General features: G+C 38.4%; 1 protein-coding gene across 1 annotated transcript in view; it reads right to left on the bottom strand.

Annotated features, from left to right (window-relative positions):
- Positions 1-17,779, bottom strand: part of dnah10 (dynein axonemal heavy chain 10) — a 46,982-nt gene extending 29,203 nt beyond the window's left edge. Inside the window, exons 1-35 of the mRNA XM_051658216.1 lie at positions 17,554-17,779; positions 15,532-15,662; positions 15,277-15,382; positions 15,067-15,182; positions 14,753-14,972; positions 14,362-14,519; positions 13,917-14,147; positions 13,387-13,577; positions 12,726-12,924; positions 12,409-12,603; positions 12,152-12,322; positions 11,829-12,005; positions 10,698-10,841; positions 10,375-10,532; positions 10,078-10,229; positions 9,804-9,968; positions 9,445-9,652; positions 9,175-9,331; positions 7,540-8,019; positions 7,264-7,422; positions 6,958-7,074; positions 6,393-6,495; positions 6,117-6,295; positions 5,785-5,996; positions 5,502-5,658; positions 5,076-5,309; positions 4,488-4,610; positions 4,117-4,350; positions 3,667-3,890; positions 3,144-3,413; positions 2,525-2,708; positions 2,312-2,446; positions 1,931-2,083; positions 1,616-1,804; positions 106-252 (exon numbers count right to left, since the gene is read on the bottom strand). Coding sequence (XP_051514176.1) covers positions 106-252; positions 1,616-1,804; positions 1,931-2,083; positions 2,312-2,446; positions 2,525-2,708; positions 3,144-3,413; positions 3,667-3,890; positions 4,117-4,350; positions 4,488-4,610; positions 5,076-5,309; positions 5,502-5,658; positions 5,785-5,996; positions 6,117-6,295; positions 6,393-6,495; positions 6,958-7,074; positions 7,264-7,422; positions 7,540-8,019; positions 9,175-9,331; positions 9,445-9,652; positions 9,804-9,968; positions 10,078-10,229; positions 10,375-10,532; positions 10,698-10,841; positions 11,829-12,005; positions 12,152-12,322; positions 12,409-12,603; positions 12,726-12,924; positions 13,387-13,577; positions 13,917-14,147; positions 14,362-14,519; positions 14,753-14,972; positions 15,067-15,182; positions 15,277-15,382; positions 15,532-15,662; positions 17,554-17,779 — 6,405 coding nt within the window. The remainder of the gene's footprint in view (positions 1-105; positions 253-1,615; positions 1,805-1,930; positions 2,084-2,311; positions 2,447-2,524; positions 2,709-3,143; positions 3,414-3,666; positions 3,891-4,116; positions 4,351-4,487; positions 4,611-5,075; positions 5,310-5,501; positions 5,659-5,784; positions 5,997-6,116; positions 6,296-6,392; positions 6,496-6,957; positions 7,075-7,263; positions 7,423-7,539; positions 8,020-9,174; positions 9,332-9,444; positions 9,653-9,803; positions 9,969-10,077; positions 10,230-10,374; positions 10,533-10,697; positions 10,842-11,828; positions 12,006-12,151; positions 12,323-12,408; positions 12,604-12,725; positions 12,925-13,386; positions 13,578-13,916; positions 14,148-14,361; positions 14,520-14,752; positions 14,973-15,066; positions 15,183-15,276; positions 15,383-15,531; positions 15,663-17,553) is intronic.
- Between the last annotated feature and the right edge of the window lie 151 nt (positions 17,780-17,930).

The following is a 17,930-nucleotide window of genomic DNA, read 5'->3' as shown; positions in this document are numbered from 1 at the left end:
GGTGAAACAGAGAGAGAAAGAAAGTGTTTGTTACTGTCAGTAGCTCATTGAGGTAGTTTGGAGGATGACAGTTGTGTTGTTCGCAGTATGCAGAATGATCAGTACCTCACTAAGATCAGGTGACCCTCTCTTCAGTTCCCCTGCCATCACTAACACCGATTTCAATGCTCGAAGTCCAAAGTCATAGTGAGACTGTTTAGACAGTTGCTCCCGTGCTAGTTTGTACAACACTGTCATCTTCTTTGCCAAAACCTGGAATAAAAAAAAAAAACAGTAAATTCTTTCTCCTGTTGCAATTGAATGTTTGTCCTTAGTCTGCCAATTCAAGCACAATAAAAACTGGCTCTTTCATTTGCTGAAAATGTTGCACTACTGAGGACTACTGGCAGAGGACAGTGAGTCTAGACTCAAGATGTTCATGTTTGTCTGTGAATTTATGATAAAAACCACTATACAGACTACAAAAGTGACTAGGCAGTTATTTTTTTCTTAAATGTTGCAGAAATCTACCTCTGTCTTGTGTCTATATGCAAATATATTCTGCTAAAAGTGTCCAGACTAACTGTCAGACCCAACACATACACTTATTTAGTTTCCTTTCTTTTACAAGAAACTAAATGTTTCAATGCGGTATCTAATAAAATCAAGAGATTAATCACGATGTATTATTTTTAGAGCTGTCAAAATTAATGCGTTAACGCATGTGATTAAATTTTCCTAATCACGATTAACTCATTTACCATTAATACAGCATAAACCAGCATAAACACTTGTTGGAAGGGCAGAACCTTTGTAATGTGTCCGCCCGGAATCATTACATTGACGCACACACCACAAACACACACACAACAGTGCTTTCATGTCAGAGATAAAATAATGGAAAAAAAAGAAAACCTTAACACTGTTTGATGTATAAAACAAGCCCAGATGGAACTTGTGATAGAAATCAAGTATTTTTCAGCCTTTGTAAGGTGCATTTTAATTACCAAAGAAGCACAACAAGTCTTAACTATTACCAAAATGCAGAATGAGACGTATTTGTCTGTAACGCTTTTCATGTGGAGTTTAAAGCGGTGCTTGAAGCCCTGACGCGAATCATAAACGTGGTTTCACAATTTCATGTAGCAAAGCGGATAGCCACAGTCTGCCGGCAGATTAATATTGTGGAGGATGAGTTTAAGAGATTTAATGCCCACTGCAATAAAAATGCAACCTATGGGGAGACTAGTTCTTTCAATTAGTCAACCTCCAAATTAGACTTTGGGAAACATTTAATGTTACTTCAATTGGTGCTATTTTTGTGCATTTCTATCTTTATACTATGGAAGGCTTTGTTTGGAAAATGTTAATAAAGCATAATATTGTTACAAATTGTTTTGTTTTCTTTACTAAGATGGAAATAAATGCATTTTGACAGGAAAATTTATATATATATATATATATATATATATATATAGATAGTGTATATATAGTGTCAAATTTCAGCACTTTCAAAATCTGATTAATCGCGATTATCTACAAAAAATTATGCGATTAATCAGGATTAAAAATGTAATCGACTGATAGCACTAATTATTTCAACAATTAATAATTGTCATATACAAGGAGTCCCCACCTTAGCCATGAGGAAGCCCTCAGAGAAGAGCATGATCTCACAGATCTGCTGTAGGTCAGGCACGATGACCACCACTGGTCTGAACAGAGCTTTCACTGACTCAGGGAGTTCTGTGCGGCCAGCATAACCAGGGTTCATTGTGATGAAGATCCCAATGCGGTTATCCAGATTGATCTCCTGACCTTCAAACTGACCAAAACAAATGCACAAGGCACTCAGACCCTGAAATATTTATATCTATATTCGTGCTGTATTTGACTACAAAAGTGGCAATATAATTCCACTGAATAGACTTGGATGGTGTAATAAACTCACATGAAATCTCTTGAGGTGCAGCATGAGAGCGTTTCGGATAGTTTGGATCTGGGATGAGATGACAGACAACACTGAGGCATCAATGCGGTTGAACTCATCAAAGCAACCCCAGGCTCCACACTGAGCTAAACCAGAGAGAATCTTTCCCACAGCCTGAGGGATTGAGAAAAACAAATATGTTATGAAATGTAATCTGATAATAACTGATATTGACCAATATATTGTTCTTGTTATTAACCAAGTTCTCATTTTGAAATACAGTTAATTATATTGTTATTATTTTGTTAAACTGAACTGAATTGACATCATTCTTGCCTATGTTCATATAACCTAGGAAAGCAAATAATCTTATAGTACACTTTTGAGTCTAAGGTCTCTTACCATGTAGTCCATGCCCTCTCCACAGTTAGTGACCACACACAACAGCCCCAAAGCCTTTGCCAGATCTTTAGTGGATTCAGTTTTCCCTGTACCTGCAGGCCCGGCTGGTGCTCCACCCAGGAACATAGACAAGGCCTGAGAACACCATATAACACATTAACAAGACATGAACAGAATAGATTATTAAGGGCAGAAACTTTATAAACTGGGCACCTGAGTGAGTGTGAGATAGATACGGTCAGTCAATGGAGTGATGACCAGCCGGCCGTTCAATCCCATGTACTCATAGCCATAGGAGAACTGAGCGCTGCACTGCTGCACAAACAGCTCATCAGGTTCTTTAACCCAGTAGAATCTTAACTGACTCTCCCACTCAAACTCCCGGGCATCTGTGATACTGCCCACAACAAAAGTATGTGTTAGGAGGGAAACTTCAGAACTGCAGAACAAAGTAGTCTTTACTGTTTCCTTGCTTATTGTGTCAGTGATAAAAACATTCCTATGTTACTAAAATGAATAGCTAACACAAAAATTATAATTCTCTCATTATTTAGAGTTTAATGCATTATCTTTATGCTGCCTTTATGTGTTTTTTGGGGCTTGAAAGTGTTGGACCCCACTGACTTGCATTGTATGGTCAAAGACACCTCATATCTCTATCAAAATATCTTTGTGTTTCACAGAATAGGGAAGTTAACTGTTCCTTTAAATAACAGTGAACGCTACTAAACCCTATATTAGAATTTTTTACTGAAACAGACATTTTTCTTTTTAAAACTCTTGAGGTATCAGATATAGACAAATAAATGACTGCACAGTATTTGCATCTTACCTATCCCTGACAAAACTGTCCACAATGTCCCTCGCATGGACGTCTATGATGAGAACAGTGTTGAGTTTTCGTCTGTCATTCTTCTTTAAAGGTTGTGTGATGCGCTTCACCAGGTCATCGATCTGCTGGTGCATTTTCTTTGCATACTGTTTCAATGCCTGCTTATCTCCGTGATTTATCTTTTTGAATACGTCCTCCACCTCCCAGGTCCACCAAACTTGATTTGCTGCCAGCACCACCATGCCCTGGTAGTCAAGCATCCAGTCCACCCTGACAGACAGGCAGGAAGACCACAGAAAAGTTAATGGTGATGTCAATGACTGAACTAGTTTAATCAACAACAAAACCACCCCAAGGTGATCAAGTATATTCCTGTAGAAATTTTTAATTGCATACAATTTAATTTAGCTCAACACTCTAAAAACAATCTCACAAATACTAATCATAGAAGCAACTTTGTTGAGGGGTTTTAATGGATTGCACTGGGTCATGACAGCTTGATGCAGTCTAGTTATTTCATTACCTGGTCTTCTGGTGACTGTAGAAGTAAATAGCCTCTTTGGTGATTAGTCTGTTTGTTCTCCTCATCTCCAGCAGCACTCCTGTCATCCAGTCCTCCACTCTGCCCTCTGCAGGTACAGGCTGCTTGAGCGTCATCACCTCTCCCTCCGCAGACACCAGAGCACTTGCCACCATTTCCCCATTTATCCCCGTATCAAAACGCAGAGCTGCTATATTATCATACATCTGCAGATGAGGAGACAATGCAATGATTGATTTAAGCTCTGTTGTGCAACTTATGATTTGAGACTAGACTTTTTGAATAAGAAAACTTTCACTTAATATGAATGATTTGACTAGAACTGAATGACTAGAAGAAATGGTTGGCAAAAGGAAATTTCAAAGTAAACTAACTATTAGAACATTCAGAAAAGTGATGCTTTTCCTTGACACACAAATGTTGCAAAAGTACCTTGATTATGTGCTCCTGCACACAAGTAGGCTCACTGCTGCCAAGAATACTGAGCAGTTCATCATCAGAGATGAAGAAAAAGCGTGGAAAAGCGTTCCGCTTGGAATCAAGGTAATCATTCAGACTCTTCTGGCAGCGCTCTAAACCATCGCTTAGGTTTTGCAGGTCAGTCAGGCGATTTGGAACTAGACAGCACCTCTTAATGCCAGGATCTTTCACTGTGTCTGTCATTATCTGATGATATCCAACACAGGATTATGGATTGACATTCATTTTTCAATGTAAAGCATGTTGTTCTTCAAAACTATGATATTCCCACAATTCACAGTTTTCCAAAAAACTGTTTACATATTTCTTGTTGCAGGACTCACCTTTTTGAACATTTTGTCAATATTGTCAAATTTATTGGCTTCCTCGGGTAGCTGAGAGCGAATATCACCTCCAATGAAGATACTCTCTAGATACATCCATTTTTGCTGTACCAACATCCACACCTAAAGATGTCAGAGCAACAGTAAACAAAATGCTTTAGACCTGAGCCAAGTGTGCATCACATTTTTAGAGTCCAGTCCTTGATTGACGACCCTGAGGAATGTGCATGGTTTTATTTCTTGTGTTGATGTATTTCCCATCGAAACAGGAAGTTAAGGCAATACCTGTCAAATACGTATTTTTCTTAAGTAGCCAATATCCTTTAATATAGTGTATCAAAGATGCATCAACAAACCATAATTTGCTACATGTTATTGCTAGTCAATGGTATGCAGTATTTATGATTAAGGGGGAGTGACATTCTCATTCTAGAAAGCATTTATTGGACAAAAAACTTGTATACAAGTGTAAATATGTTAACAGAAATACTGTATATTTTAAATGTGTATACAAACGTTTGTCAACTTTAAAAGTACACTATTAAAAGCCAATATTAATGTCTTTAACATTGAGGGTTTTCCACTGACCTCAATAATCTCACTGATGAGCGATAGATTCTTCTCCCACTGTTGTACAGTGGCCAGGAAGGGACCAACAAAGTGGCTGCCTGCCATACTCTGGAGGTTCATGGCATCATCATCCAGGTGCTGGAGGATCTCATCCACAGAACCGAGGATGAAACCATGCTCCTGTGTGCCTTTTAAGTACCGCTGCACATTGAACTTCATATTCTCCCATGTTTCCTCCACCTCTTTCAATCCCTGTAAACACACACACCAACGCACTCTGTAATGTAATATTATATGAGCAATAACATCTATAATGGTCTTTGCCACAGTATTTGTCTCATTAAACACTTGAAATCATTGAAGTCTTTTTTTGCAAACTTAATGCCTTGATTTGGGATACAACCCATTGCCATGTCACCATGTCAATAATTTTAGATTTCTAACCTTCTCAATGCCAAGCTCCTTTACAGCTGAGGTGACTATGTCACTGATAACGTTGCCATACTTATGCAGTTCCATGGAAAACATGTTCTCCAGAGTGAAGGTGCTTGGGTTCATCTCAAAGCTGGTGCCCGTCCTCTCCATCAGCTCCTTCCAGTGCCTGCACAAACCAAATGAGCACATGAATCTCCAATGTACCAATTGTGATTAGAGATTAAATATACTTTGATGGTGAAAAGATAAAATACACTGAAATATTATAAAACAAAATTTTAAAAGCAATTACCTGTCCCTTAGAGCCTTATTCTTCAGGTCCAATAGGAGGGGAAGTGACTCTCTGAATTCTTTCATGCGGCCCTCCAGGAAGAAAGACACAGGAAGAGCTCTCACATCCTTTGGCAGTTTCCGCAAGCTCTTGATAAATCCCTCTATACCCTCCTGCAGGAGTTGGATGTCCAAATTTACCCACAAGGTCTGTGACCACTCTGTCTTAGCCGCCTGATTAATATACAAACAACATAACATTAAACTGCGATTAGATGGAGAAAACATCTTATCAAATATACATTTGAGATTTTACCAACATAATAAGTTTATACAGCTAAGGGTGATTCTAACCTTCTGGGCTGTATAAATCTCATAGATCTGTCTGAGGCCACTCATCTCCTTCTGCACGTTTAGGAGCTCTGGGTACATAGTGATGGGAAGGTTAAACAGCATCTCAGCTTTGGCCAGTTCCTGACGGCTTGCCTCTACCTTAGCCAGCTCCATCTCATAGGTGCCCATGATTGTCAAACCTATTAGAGTACACAGAGACAGCTGTGATATTATACCAGGTGGGTAAAATATGATAAACAACGAGAAGGTTTTATGTTAGTGCACTGGTGCTCTTGCCTTTTTCTAGATCGTCTCCCACTGCTCCAGGTCCATGCATGTTGAAGCTCTCTGCAAATATGGACAGCTCTTGTTTATACTCCTCGGTCTGTTTTAGAGTGATCTGAGAGAGAGAGAGAGAGAGAGAGTTATTTATGATATAAAGTTATATTATGTTATATATGTATATTGTCAAGCATACATTGTATATTATACATACAATGTATTGTCTTTTTTCTTATATTATGTATACTGTTTTGCACTGTTTTATTTGTATGTAGTACAGCTGTAAACACTTTAAAAATACAAATATATAAATATTTGTCAAGCCAATAAACCACCTTAAAACTTAAACTGAAAATTGAAAGAGAGAGAGAGAGAGAGAGAGTTGAAAAATTTAAAAATCAAAGATCAGCTGGGTGTGTTGGTTCTCTATCATAATTAAGCATAAGAACAGTGTAAGAAACACTGTTGATTAGTGAACATGGGTGCTAAAGCTATTCTCTAACTACCATCTTATACTTAAATGGAAGTTAAATGAAGAATGAGGGAATTAGAGCAAAGACCTGGTAATTGAAATGCCCACCTCAGCAAAAGTCTTCTTTACTTTTCCCAGACTGCGGTCCACAAGTCTAGATGCTGTAAATAGTTCACTCCACAGAATGCTGATGTTCGCAGACTGCTGCAGCTCCTCCTCCATAGTCTACAAAACAAAAAGGTTGTAAATGAGATAATAATCAATTAAGTCACCAAGTTTTAGAACATATGAAATGTTTTTCACATTTAATTTCAATAACTTGACTGTCACATATTGAAGAGTACTGGGTGAATGTGTTTAAACTTCATATTTTACCATTCAATTTTCATCTAAAAAACTTTAACTGTTACTCACCTCTATATTGTACATGCTCAGAGTTCTGTATCTCTCTTGAATATCATTGATTCTCATCTCTACTGAGAGAGACATATCTCTGATGTCTGTGATGGTGCCCAGAACAAATTTCAAGTCCTCCAAGGTATTGGGGCTCCTCTTCAAATTATCTGACAATTTCTTTTTAGAGTAAAGACATATACATACTGTAGGTGATTTATGATTTATAGATAACATTCAGAACAGTTTTTAGTTAAATGTGAGCGTGTGAAACATTGTGTTGAGCAGGGTCCTTACCAACAGGTCATTGCGCAAGTTGAAAAGCTCCTCTCGGGCTGAGTCACTGAGTAGCCTACCCAGAGAGGTGACCCATGCCTGAGCATTCTCCTGCACGGTACGGGCCAGTGGCTCCAGGTTCAGCCTGATAATGTGTTCGTCCTTCACCAACGGCTGCTTCACCACCTCTTTGCCAACCTTGACATAGAACTGAAACTTCTCATCATACATCACGCATGAGGGCTTCTTGGCTGCAAACTTCTCCATGACAATAGCCTTGTCGAGCTTCCAGAGAGAGCGGTAGCACATCCAGTTTTTGAGGTAGACATTGATGCCATTAAGTAGACGCTGCATGCTCTGTGTGACAGCCATGGCTTGCTCATTTATCTGTGGAATCTGACATATTTCACTGTAAAAAGTGAAGACGAATAGCTTATCCTCACCATCAACAAGCTGTGGAGGACACTGGAGACAACTGCCATGCATCCAGCGAACAAACCGCTAAAAAGATATGAACAGGAGAAAAGGTGACCTGGTGACCAAATATCTACTTTTAAATAAAATTTCAGTAAGCTTCTTCATTTATTTGCCAAAGTCCAAAAAAAATTCTTCTCTGCATTTTTATCTTTTCCAGTAAAAATCTCTAAACATCCTTAAAACAAGAAACATATATTTTCCTTTTTAATTAAGTGTATTTTTCTTACCCCATTGACAAATATTCTTTTATTGTTTTAAGCATAAACCTCACAAAATTTTGGCCCTGAAAACAAGATATATCTTATGTAATTTTTCTTCTCAACTCAATTCAACCAGAGACTATTTAGCAAAGACGGGCCACTTCTATTAAAATGGATGGAAGAAATTTGAACGCCCACCGGTCAACAGATTTAGAAAGGAAGTCCCGCTTACAGGTAAAAGAGCCAATACCTTTTAGATACAGAGATTGCCTGTCAATCAACTCGAGAATGCCTTGAGAATGTGTACTAGCTATACAGGCTGGGAATTTCTTTAATTTTTTTTTTTTTTTTATAATCTAAGGTAAAGAAGCACAATTTATGATACCAGTATTGCCATATTTTACTGCTGATCTGAAATATGTTCTTTGGTCCTAATCTTGACCAACCGTTTTTGAGATTTTTGTGTTCCCCCATTCAAGTAGATAGGACCTGCACTTCCATGACTGGAAATAGCTTCCCAAGAGTGTTCCAAAGATGGCCGCCAGTGGACTGACTTGCTAGAAAGACTCTGACTCAACTCAACTTAACATTATTTATATTGCACATTTAAAACAACAGAGCTGACCAAAGTGCTTCACAATTATACAATTTAAAACATGACAACATTACCACAAAATTATCACAAACACATATACCACTAATCGAAAACACAAAATACAAACACTTCAAAAAGTGTCCTCCATTTCATTGCTCAGACTCAAAGACCTGAGATTAAAGAGATGAGATTTCAGAGCAAATTTACTTCTCAAGTAAATTGATCTGGTTTTAAGGATGTTTCGATATTTTTTACTGGAAATCCAGACAAAAATATTAATTGAGAAAATTATTTTATTGCAGTGCTTGTAACTGACACATCATGAGCAGTAAATTTGTTTTGTTAAGATTTTTGTTTTGCAAATGTAGTTCCTAGTTAGCTTACCCTGGTGCTCTCCACACAGTCACCGACACACTGCCTCATAAGCTTGTACACCTCGTTGTTCTTGGGATGCAACGCAATCTCAGGAGCAGCGAGGATGGCATCAATTTGGAAAAGTGCCGTGGTGCCCATCAATGCAGTGTTAAAAGCTTGAATATTCCTGCAAGACAGAATTCACAAAGTTTTACATTAAAATACACTCATTGCAATCTTAAGGTCTTTAAATACATAAAGTGCAGGAGAACATCTGGGAAATTATCAAATAAATCTCACTTGAGCACCATCTTTGTGAGGGAGTCAAAGATCTTACGCTCCCAGTAAGCGTAGAACTGAGCCATTCGCTTGGCTTTGCCAGTGCTGGTTCCCATGATCAGACTCTCCATCTTGGAGAGGAGGGGACTGATAGCTGCATATTTATTCACCAGCAGGTTCAAAACTTTTGCCCTCTCACACTCAATGAATTCACAGAACTCCTTTATGCCTAGAACAATAGGCAGATAACACTGTAAACTATTGTAATTTTGTACCTGGTGTAATTAGTTAGATGGTGCCACTGTCACCATCTAATTACATCTAATTAGTAATAATCTAGTCATTGGAAATTATTTTTAAAAGTTCATAACACTCTTAACCTGGTAGGCGTCCTGTTTTGTCTGACGTTGGGAACTTGAAAAGGTTTGCTGATTCAATGGATTTCAGTTTCTCATCAATGTCTCGTTCATTCTTTTGAATTTGGTTCATAAGGGACTCAAACTTTGAAGTGGCCTGGTTTCCACGTTGGATAAATTGTGGTATACCTTTAGAACAGGTGTAAATAAAGTTTATTCAAGAATCTATGTGTGAGAACTGTTAAAAGTAAATATTATAAGGTACACAAAAAATTAGCTGTATCCCCTCTTTGCTTACCGAGTGAATTCCAGTTGAGTCTTTTGCACCCATAGCGTAGCACTTGCCTAAGTTCCTGCACCTGCTCAGCCATCAGTGATAACTCAGCACCATTTAGACTGTCCATCAGAGAATGGTAATGGTTTACTAACTTTTTAAGCCCATGTATGTACCTGCAGGTAAAAACAGTCATGAAGCATGAATTAAACAGTGGTAAAACGTCCAAACACACTCCAAGAAAAAGATAGTGTAGCAATTTATTATCCACGTCTTTTTTTCTCTGGAAAAAGTGACAGAAGATGGTGGGGGGGGGAATACCTCAGAAACTTTTCTTCCTGCAGAGCAACATTTCGTGCCAGTTCTGTAACTCTGCATCCCAGCTGATCGAGGTACTTGGTCTCAGATATGATCTCTTTCAGCTCAGGGGCAAAATTTACAGAGTAGTACACATCCTTTTCTACATGCCTCTCTGTACCCTGAGCAGTCTGCAATCACAACCATATTCAAAGATTATAAAAGAAGAAGAATTTCAAATTGTTTGGATTACTAGGGAAAATTTTGTACGTTTTCAATGCTATCGCTTTCTCACAGGTTTCATTCACACAACGTACAGTCTCTGTCTGTGTGGAGTCTACACAGACAACACCAGCTTTGTTCACAATGAGCAGCAGACTTCTCTTCATGAGGAGGGGCAGAGCCTGCTCAGTCTCTGCAAACCAACAATCATAGATGTTTATCTCATAGTCCCTCACACGCCTTGCCACCTCTAGGTACTTGGCTGTTGCCTGTAAAGATGAAAAAAACAAAAAACAGAAGAAGCCATTAGCTGTGAATGGTTCCAGTGGTTATGACACAACACATAGTTTTGTAAATAATAGTAATGTTGGCCAAGACAAATGGAAAAAGCATCGTAAAGAATTAGTTCACCAAAAAATTAAAATTTAGTCATCATTCACTCACCATTATGTTGTTCTGTTTCAAACCTGCATGACTTTCTTTTTTCCGAGGAAAGCAAATTAAGATGTAAGGCAGAATATCAGCCTCTGTCACCAATCACTTTCATTGAATCTTTTTGCATCTAATGTTTGAGGTTAACATTCTGCCTTACATCTACATTTTTGTATTCCATGGCAGAAAGAAAGTCATACAGGTTTGGAACAACATGAGGGTTAGAAAATAATGGCAGAATTAAATTTTTTTGATGAACTAATTCTTTAATATGCTGATTAAAATATTTTATATTTATGTGACATGCCCTACTTCTACCATTACATTATCTTGCAAAAACTGTATATCTGTATATATTGCATATTTTCTTGCCTTAGTGTGTATTTCTATATATATTATATATATATATATATATATATATATATTATTCACTCATTTTATGATCTGTGTCTTACTGTTGTTTTTCTTTGTGCACTGGAATCTTCCTTGTGTGTATAAGCATACTTGGCAATAAAGCTCATTCTGATTCTTATTAAAATATGAAAACTAGCTAGTGTCAGAACGACAGCCTCCCCTCATGACAGCGCATCAACGTCCCTTTTGTCACCACCCGTCACCATCAAAAGTTGCCAAACCCCATGCCACAGACCAAAGATAGTCGTCGCCACCAGGCCCCACACCTATATGAATTTGTTTGCCCGATTTTCATATTTATGTTGAACTTTATTTAAAATAAAATGGTTCCAAGGCCTGACGCTCACCCCACTATACTATTAATAAAAACGTAATTTAATATTGCGATGACTTATTATGCAAAGACTTACTATTTTGCCTTCTTCACTCGCCATCATATCATTCACTTCCATGAAGCGTATGAAGGTGCTCCTCATGCGGTCTATCAGCGAACGCGACCAATCAATGGCCCCTGCCACAGAAGGCTGATTCTTATTCAGAGGTGGATTATTCTTGTGTTTAACAAATATGTCATTTATAATGTCCACCTAGGCAACAAATACACCAAACAACACAGACAGTATTAAAGAAAACACTTTGTGTCTTTGTAACATTGTATAAAAATATTTGTATCACCATAAAAATAATTCAAAAATGTCCCCAAAAGGTTTTGAGTAAGCAGATCCTGAGGCACCTCTTTGCAGTACTGAGCAAGAATATCATTGAACTTTTTCATCAACTGATTGTTGATGGCATCTCTGGAGCGAATGTGCTGGAATTTCAGCAGCAGGTCAAAGGCTGCAGATGCAGAACGCAGCGTCTTGAAGGACTGGTCAATAAAATTGATGGCTTCTCCTTCAATAGACTTTATCAGAAGAAAAAAAAGTTAATAATGATATAAAAACAAAACTAAATGCAAATTGAAAATGTACTTTTTGTCACAATTCCTACCTGGACATGAGTTTTAAATTCTTGCATGATCATTTTCCAGCTGCCCATTTTGCGGATGTCAAAAGGGTCAAAGGCAAGTTCCTCAATTGGTACGACCAAGCAGTCTACTCGACGTAAAACATCATCTATTCGCTTTGGATCACCTGTCACTGCTTTCAATTCAGGTCCAAAGATAATGTAGAACTCATCTAAAGTCTATCAGTGAATATTAGTTTGTGAGTAGGTTATTGTGAGGGATTTTCCTTTGCACAAATGTATTCATGTCAATTGAAAGATTTGGATTCATATACAGGCATACTTGATCTGATCGGGCTAACCTGCAAGATGTTATACAAGTCCTGACAGATAGACGCCATATAGTCTGTCTTTTCAAACAGCTTTTTACGATCAAATTCCCAGCGGGGATCTCGGTCTGATGCCTCAATCTGTGCACGGACCTCAAAATAGCTGGCCTTCCACTGATCTAAGACTTGCTTTCCATCCAGAGCCTTAGCTTTAGCCACCATCCTCTTTTCTCTGCATACAATTGATGAATGTTGTGATTATAATCATTCTAAAATAATATTGTGTCATTTTCTCTGCCAAAATAATTTCAAATGATTGGTTGTTGTTTTGGGGAAAGTAATCAACAATACAAAAATTAAACAAATATAATAAATTATGGGATCAAATAGTGTGTAAAGCACTAAGTTTTCGTAATGATGTCCAACACTGCCACCAACAAATCAACATGGATAAATTTTAACATAATATCCTAAGTGACTTTCTTTTAATAAATAATATGTTAATATACAAATACAGCATAAAAATGTTTGAGTATAGATTGCTTTTTTTATAGTGTAAGGTAAATGTTGTTCTATATGCCTTTAACTCAGAAACCATGTTAAAAACAAATGGAAATGGAATATGAATTTACATTGGACTAAAAAACCCAAACAAAGAGAGGTGACGTTACTTAAAAAGTGTACGCATACTCACTTAAAGAGAGCATGAACATTCACAACTCTGGCAACCCGTTCAGACAATTCCCAGGCAATGCATTCCATTAGAGATGCCATACGCTCATCTGTGTTGAAATGCCTGGATAATATCCAGGTCAAACGCAGCCCATTCATCATCTCAGGAATAGTGTCCAAGACCACTTTGAAATTCACGCCTGTGGCAAGGTTCTGTAGATAATAGCACATACAGTATATGAGAAAAATGTTTTGCTGCTCAACTGGGGAATTTCTGGTGGTTGGGAGGTGGAACTGCAACTTTCATCAAGCACTAGGATGTGTAAAAAAGCTTGAAATAATGATCGTGCCTAGAGACTGCAATGGCACTTGTACAATATGTATGGACCTACAGAGCTGAAATATTCTTCCAAAAATCTTTGTTTATGTTCTGCAGAAGAAAGAAAGTCATACACATCTGGGATGGCATGAGGGTTAGTCAGTTATTACAGAATTTTCATTTTTGGTTGAACTATTTCTTTAAAGAGCTTAAGGATACTTATGGTTCCACACCTTGAAGTGTCTCTCCAGCGTGCTGAGGAACTGTACATTATTGACAGACTCATCATGGTACTTGAAAAGCTCAGTTATGGTCTTGTCCATCTCCTCCATAATGAAGGAGTCAGCACGTGTCATCACGTCCAGAATCTTTTTCACCACTGGAAGGTTCAGCTGCTCATAAAGACTACTCAAGACAGCAGTACGTTCACGCCAGAACTCAATCTCCACCAAAGGACCTGATCCCTTAAGTGGTGCAAGAACAATATAAAGTAAGTTAGTCTTTTGTTTGAAGGGGAGTTCTATTTAAAGGTCTAACGTCTTCTTTTTGTTCCACAGAGGACAGAAAGTCAAATGGATTTTGAACAACATAAGGTATGACAAGGACAAGAGGCATGAAGTACAACACCTACAGTAAGACTTGTTGGTTTGATTTATCCATCAAAATTTTCACACAGACCTGTGGTTTCTTCCTTTTCTGCTCTTCGATGACAACAGTGATTTGTGTCTGCCAGTTCATCACACACTGCTCAAGCTTCTCCACCATCACTTGATTAGACAAGAGCACCTCCACCTCACCCTCCAAATCAATTTCAGGAATATGTAACTTTATCTCGCCTACAAAAAAAATTAAATAATAATAACTACTGTATTTGCATTTCAATGTGACAAAACATCTTATCTGTGAATTTAGCTAGTTCAAGGAGCCCTGGGAAATTCATTTAAATAATTGCAGTCCTTTCATATTGTAATGGCTACATTTCCATAAAATAAAAAATACACTATTCCTTCAATTTGCACATGACAAGTGGAATTTAGCCAGAGAATCAAAGTGAGAAACACTAACACACCTTCCAGCTGCTGCAAGGTTTTGTCTATGACCCCCAAGAACTTATGTGTGCTGTTAAGAAGTTCATCTCGGACCATAAAAGCCCTACGGGACTCTACAGGCTGCTGTTCCTCATCCCCTTTAGTCTTATGTTCTTCATCCCTGTCTTGAGACCCAGTCACCTCATGATAACCACCATCAGTGAGCCTCAGCTGGTTCACTGAGAGAAGAGGGATATACACCTAAATGAAAAAGCAGAAAGAATCAAGAGATATTGCAGCTCTGCATAATCAATGTTATTCCATCTATATGGGTATGAGAAGTTAAGTCACATACATAGTTGAGAAGCCCTCTAAGCATCATCAAGGGGTGGCCATTCATCATGCCAAACTCAATCAGTTTAGGCATCAAATTATTAGCCTCATTTATGTCGACAGGTTCAGTGATAGTTTCTGGAATGGATAAAACACCAGACAGATCAGTCAGTAAATGTGCAAATATATGTGAAAAACAAGACACGTTTTGAGAGTCATTTAGTCCACCTACCATTAGTACTCCTCAGGAAGTAGAGGGCATTAAAGTTCACAAACTTCTCTGGGATATTGTTCAAAGCCACATGAAGCTCCACATGATAGACAACCTGAACCTCAATCTTTGTGGTGGGAAAATGAAAAACAAAGTTTTCAAATAATGAGAATCAAGATTCTCACTAAAATACATCTGATGTGAAGAGAAATGTTTATGATCTTTATCATGCCCTAAAACACATGAAAATGTAAATGACTAACAAAGGAGAATTACATTGCGGGGTGGTTTATCCCCATTAGTTGCCTCTGTCAGGCCCTCAACTTCAAGATCCTCACTCTGAGAGTCTTCTGTTGTGTGTATGAACTCCGTCTCCTGACTTTTTCTTTTTTGGCCTTTTCTTTTCCCTTCAGTCATGTATGAGCGATAGAAAAACAATAAAAGGGACACAAAAACAGCCATTTACTTTCTTATTTTGAAGAATTTATTTCAAAGGAATGTTAACCATCAGGAAGCACACTTACTGCCAGCAGTATTTTCTCTACTTAAGTGAAGGGTTTCTTCTGAAGAAACTGCAGGGAGACTTCTCTCTTTTCCATTCTCTACAATTTCTGTAGACTCTTGATGCGTATTCACTGAGAAATTATATACTACATGTAATTATGGCTACGTAGCAACTTTTATTGACAAAAAGGCCCTCAAAGACTTTCCATTTTCTATTTAAGTGAGCAAAATGACATTTGATTTGAAATATAATGTGAAATTTGCAGAAAGTCAGCATAAAAGTAATACATAAGACTCCAGTGGTTTAGTCCATGTCTTCTGAAGCAATCTAGTTAATTTTGGGTGAAAACAGACAAAAAATATAATTCCTTTTTCACTGTACATCTTGCCATTGCAGTCTCTAGACACGATCATGATTTCAAGCTCGATTACACTTTCTAGTGCTTGACGCTAGAGGTCTTCACCATTCCACCCTAACCCGAGGACCCGAGACCCAACCTGGGACCCGTACATATTCGGGTCCCATTCTCTTGCTGCGGGTCTCGGGTCTGTTTAACAATATGTGTAACACCCGAGTTGATCCGAGAAGACCTGGCCGTGATCAGACAGCGCTGATGATGATGGTGCTGTGTGTGTGTGTTGTAACTTGCAACACTGTAAAATTTGGATGAGAAAGTGTGGGCCAGGAAATAAGGTGAAAAATGAAGCAGAGCCACAGCAAGCTGAGTGACGTCAGAGGCAGAGCGGAGTTAAGGCACTCGATAGCAAATTAGCAATGCTAACGTTAGCAGCCGTGGCAATGAACGAGCAATCGTTATTATAGTTCAAAAGGGCAAACAGTTGAAGTTATCTTATGCGAGATACAAAAAAACTGCAAAGCTGATTCTAAACAAGTCGTGTTTGTCATCTGTCACCGTGACAGCAAGTGGACTTTTGAAGCTGAAATAATGAGTGGATTAGCTATGCTGTTTCAAACAGCACGAGAGGAATCACAAAAAACCTGGATGTATTTTACCAACTTTCTTGGCAAGGAGGTTGGATTATATGCGTCATGGCTAGGCACAGGGGAGAAGGCTACTAATGTTACATTAGGTAAGACACAAAGTTTTGTTTTCACAACTTGTAAATTAACTTGTTAATAGCAATCAGCTGTGAAATCGGTGTTGATCGGGTCTGTGTCTCCCGGCTGGGTCCGGGCCCCAGCTTTCAAATAATAGATGGGTCCGGGATTTCTCGGTTCTGCATGGGTACTGGGCCAAGCTTTCAAATAATAGGCGGGTCCGGGTAGTACATTTCCGGGTCTCTTGGGGTTCGGGCACAAATTTTTGGACCCATGAAGACCTCTACTTGACGCGTGTGACGAGCACTAATGGCACTAGGAAGTGTAATCGAGATTGAAATCATGATTGCCAAGGAGACTGCAGAGTTATATTTTGGTCTGTTCTCACCAAACTGATTGGATCGCTTCAGAAGACATGGATTAAACCACTGGGATATTATGAATTACCTTTATGTGGCCTTTATGTGCTTTTTGGATGTTCAAAATTTTGGTCACCATTCACTTGCATTTTATGGACCTGCAGAGCTGAGATATTCTTCTAAAAATCGTTGTTTGAGTTCAGCAGAAGAAAGAAAGTCATACACATCTGGGATGGCACGAGGGTGAGTAAATTATGAGATAATTTTCATTTTTTGGTGAACTGTGCCTTTAAAAACTGCAAATCGTTAAAACCTATTGTAAATCGTTAATGGTTACCAGTCGTAACTGTAAATAGTAGAGGAATTAAAACCTACCCTCGGGAACTTCCACCTCAACCTCTTCTTCCCTTATATTCTTGAAGAAAAAGAGCGTAAAGGACGCCTCCTCTTCAGTGACTACGTTTAAAAAATGAATGATTTTCTGCTCTTCCTCTCCATCGCCGCGGCTGAGCAACTCCTCAAAGCAGCCGGAATCAGGCAAATCCAACATGACACACGCTGTGTTTTTAATCCAATCCAGTCGTGGGTCGTCGAGTGGCATTTTCCTTTTGTTTGAGATAGAATAACTTTATCAATAAAGCCTAAATTTGTATGAGAAAACAAGCTAGGCTGTCATTTTCGCAACTGAAACCGCGCTCTGGTTTTAGTTGACGTTACTATAGCAACCTCAACGCGCGTGCTTCCTGGTATGC

Source organism: Myxocyprinus asiaticus, chromosome 3 (assembly GCF_019703515.2).
Source record: "Myxocyprinus asiaticus isolate MX2 ecotype Aquarium Trade chromosome 3, UBuf_Myxa_2, whole genome shotgun sequence".
Lineage (NCBI taxonomy): Eukaryota > Metazoa > Chordata > Actinopteri > Cypriniformes > Catostomidae > Myxocyprinus > Myxocyprinus asiaticus.
Note: the sequence above shows the minus strand (reverse complement) of the source record. Positions and strands in the feature narration are given on the sequence as shown.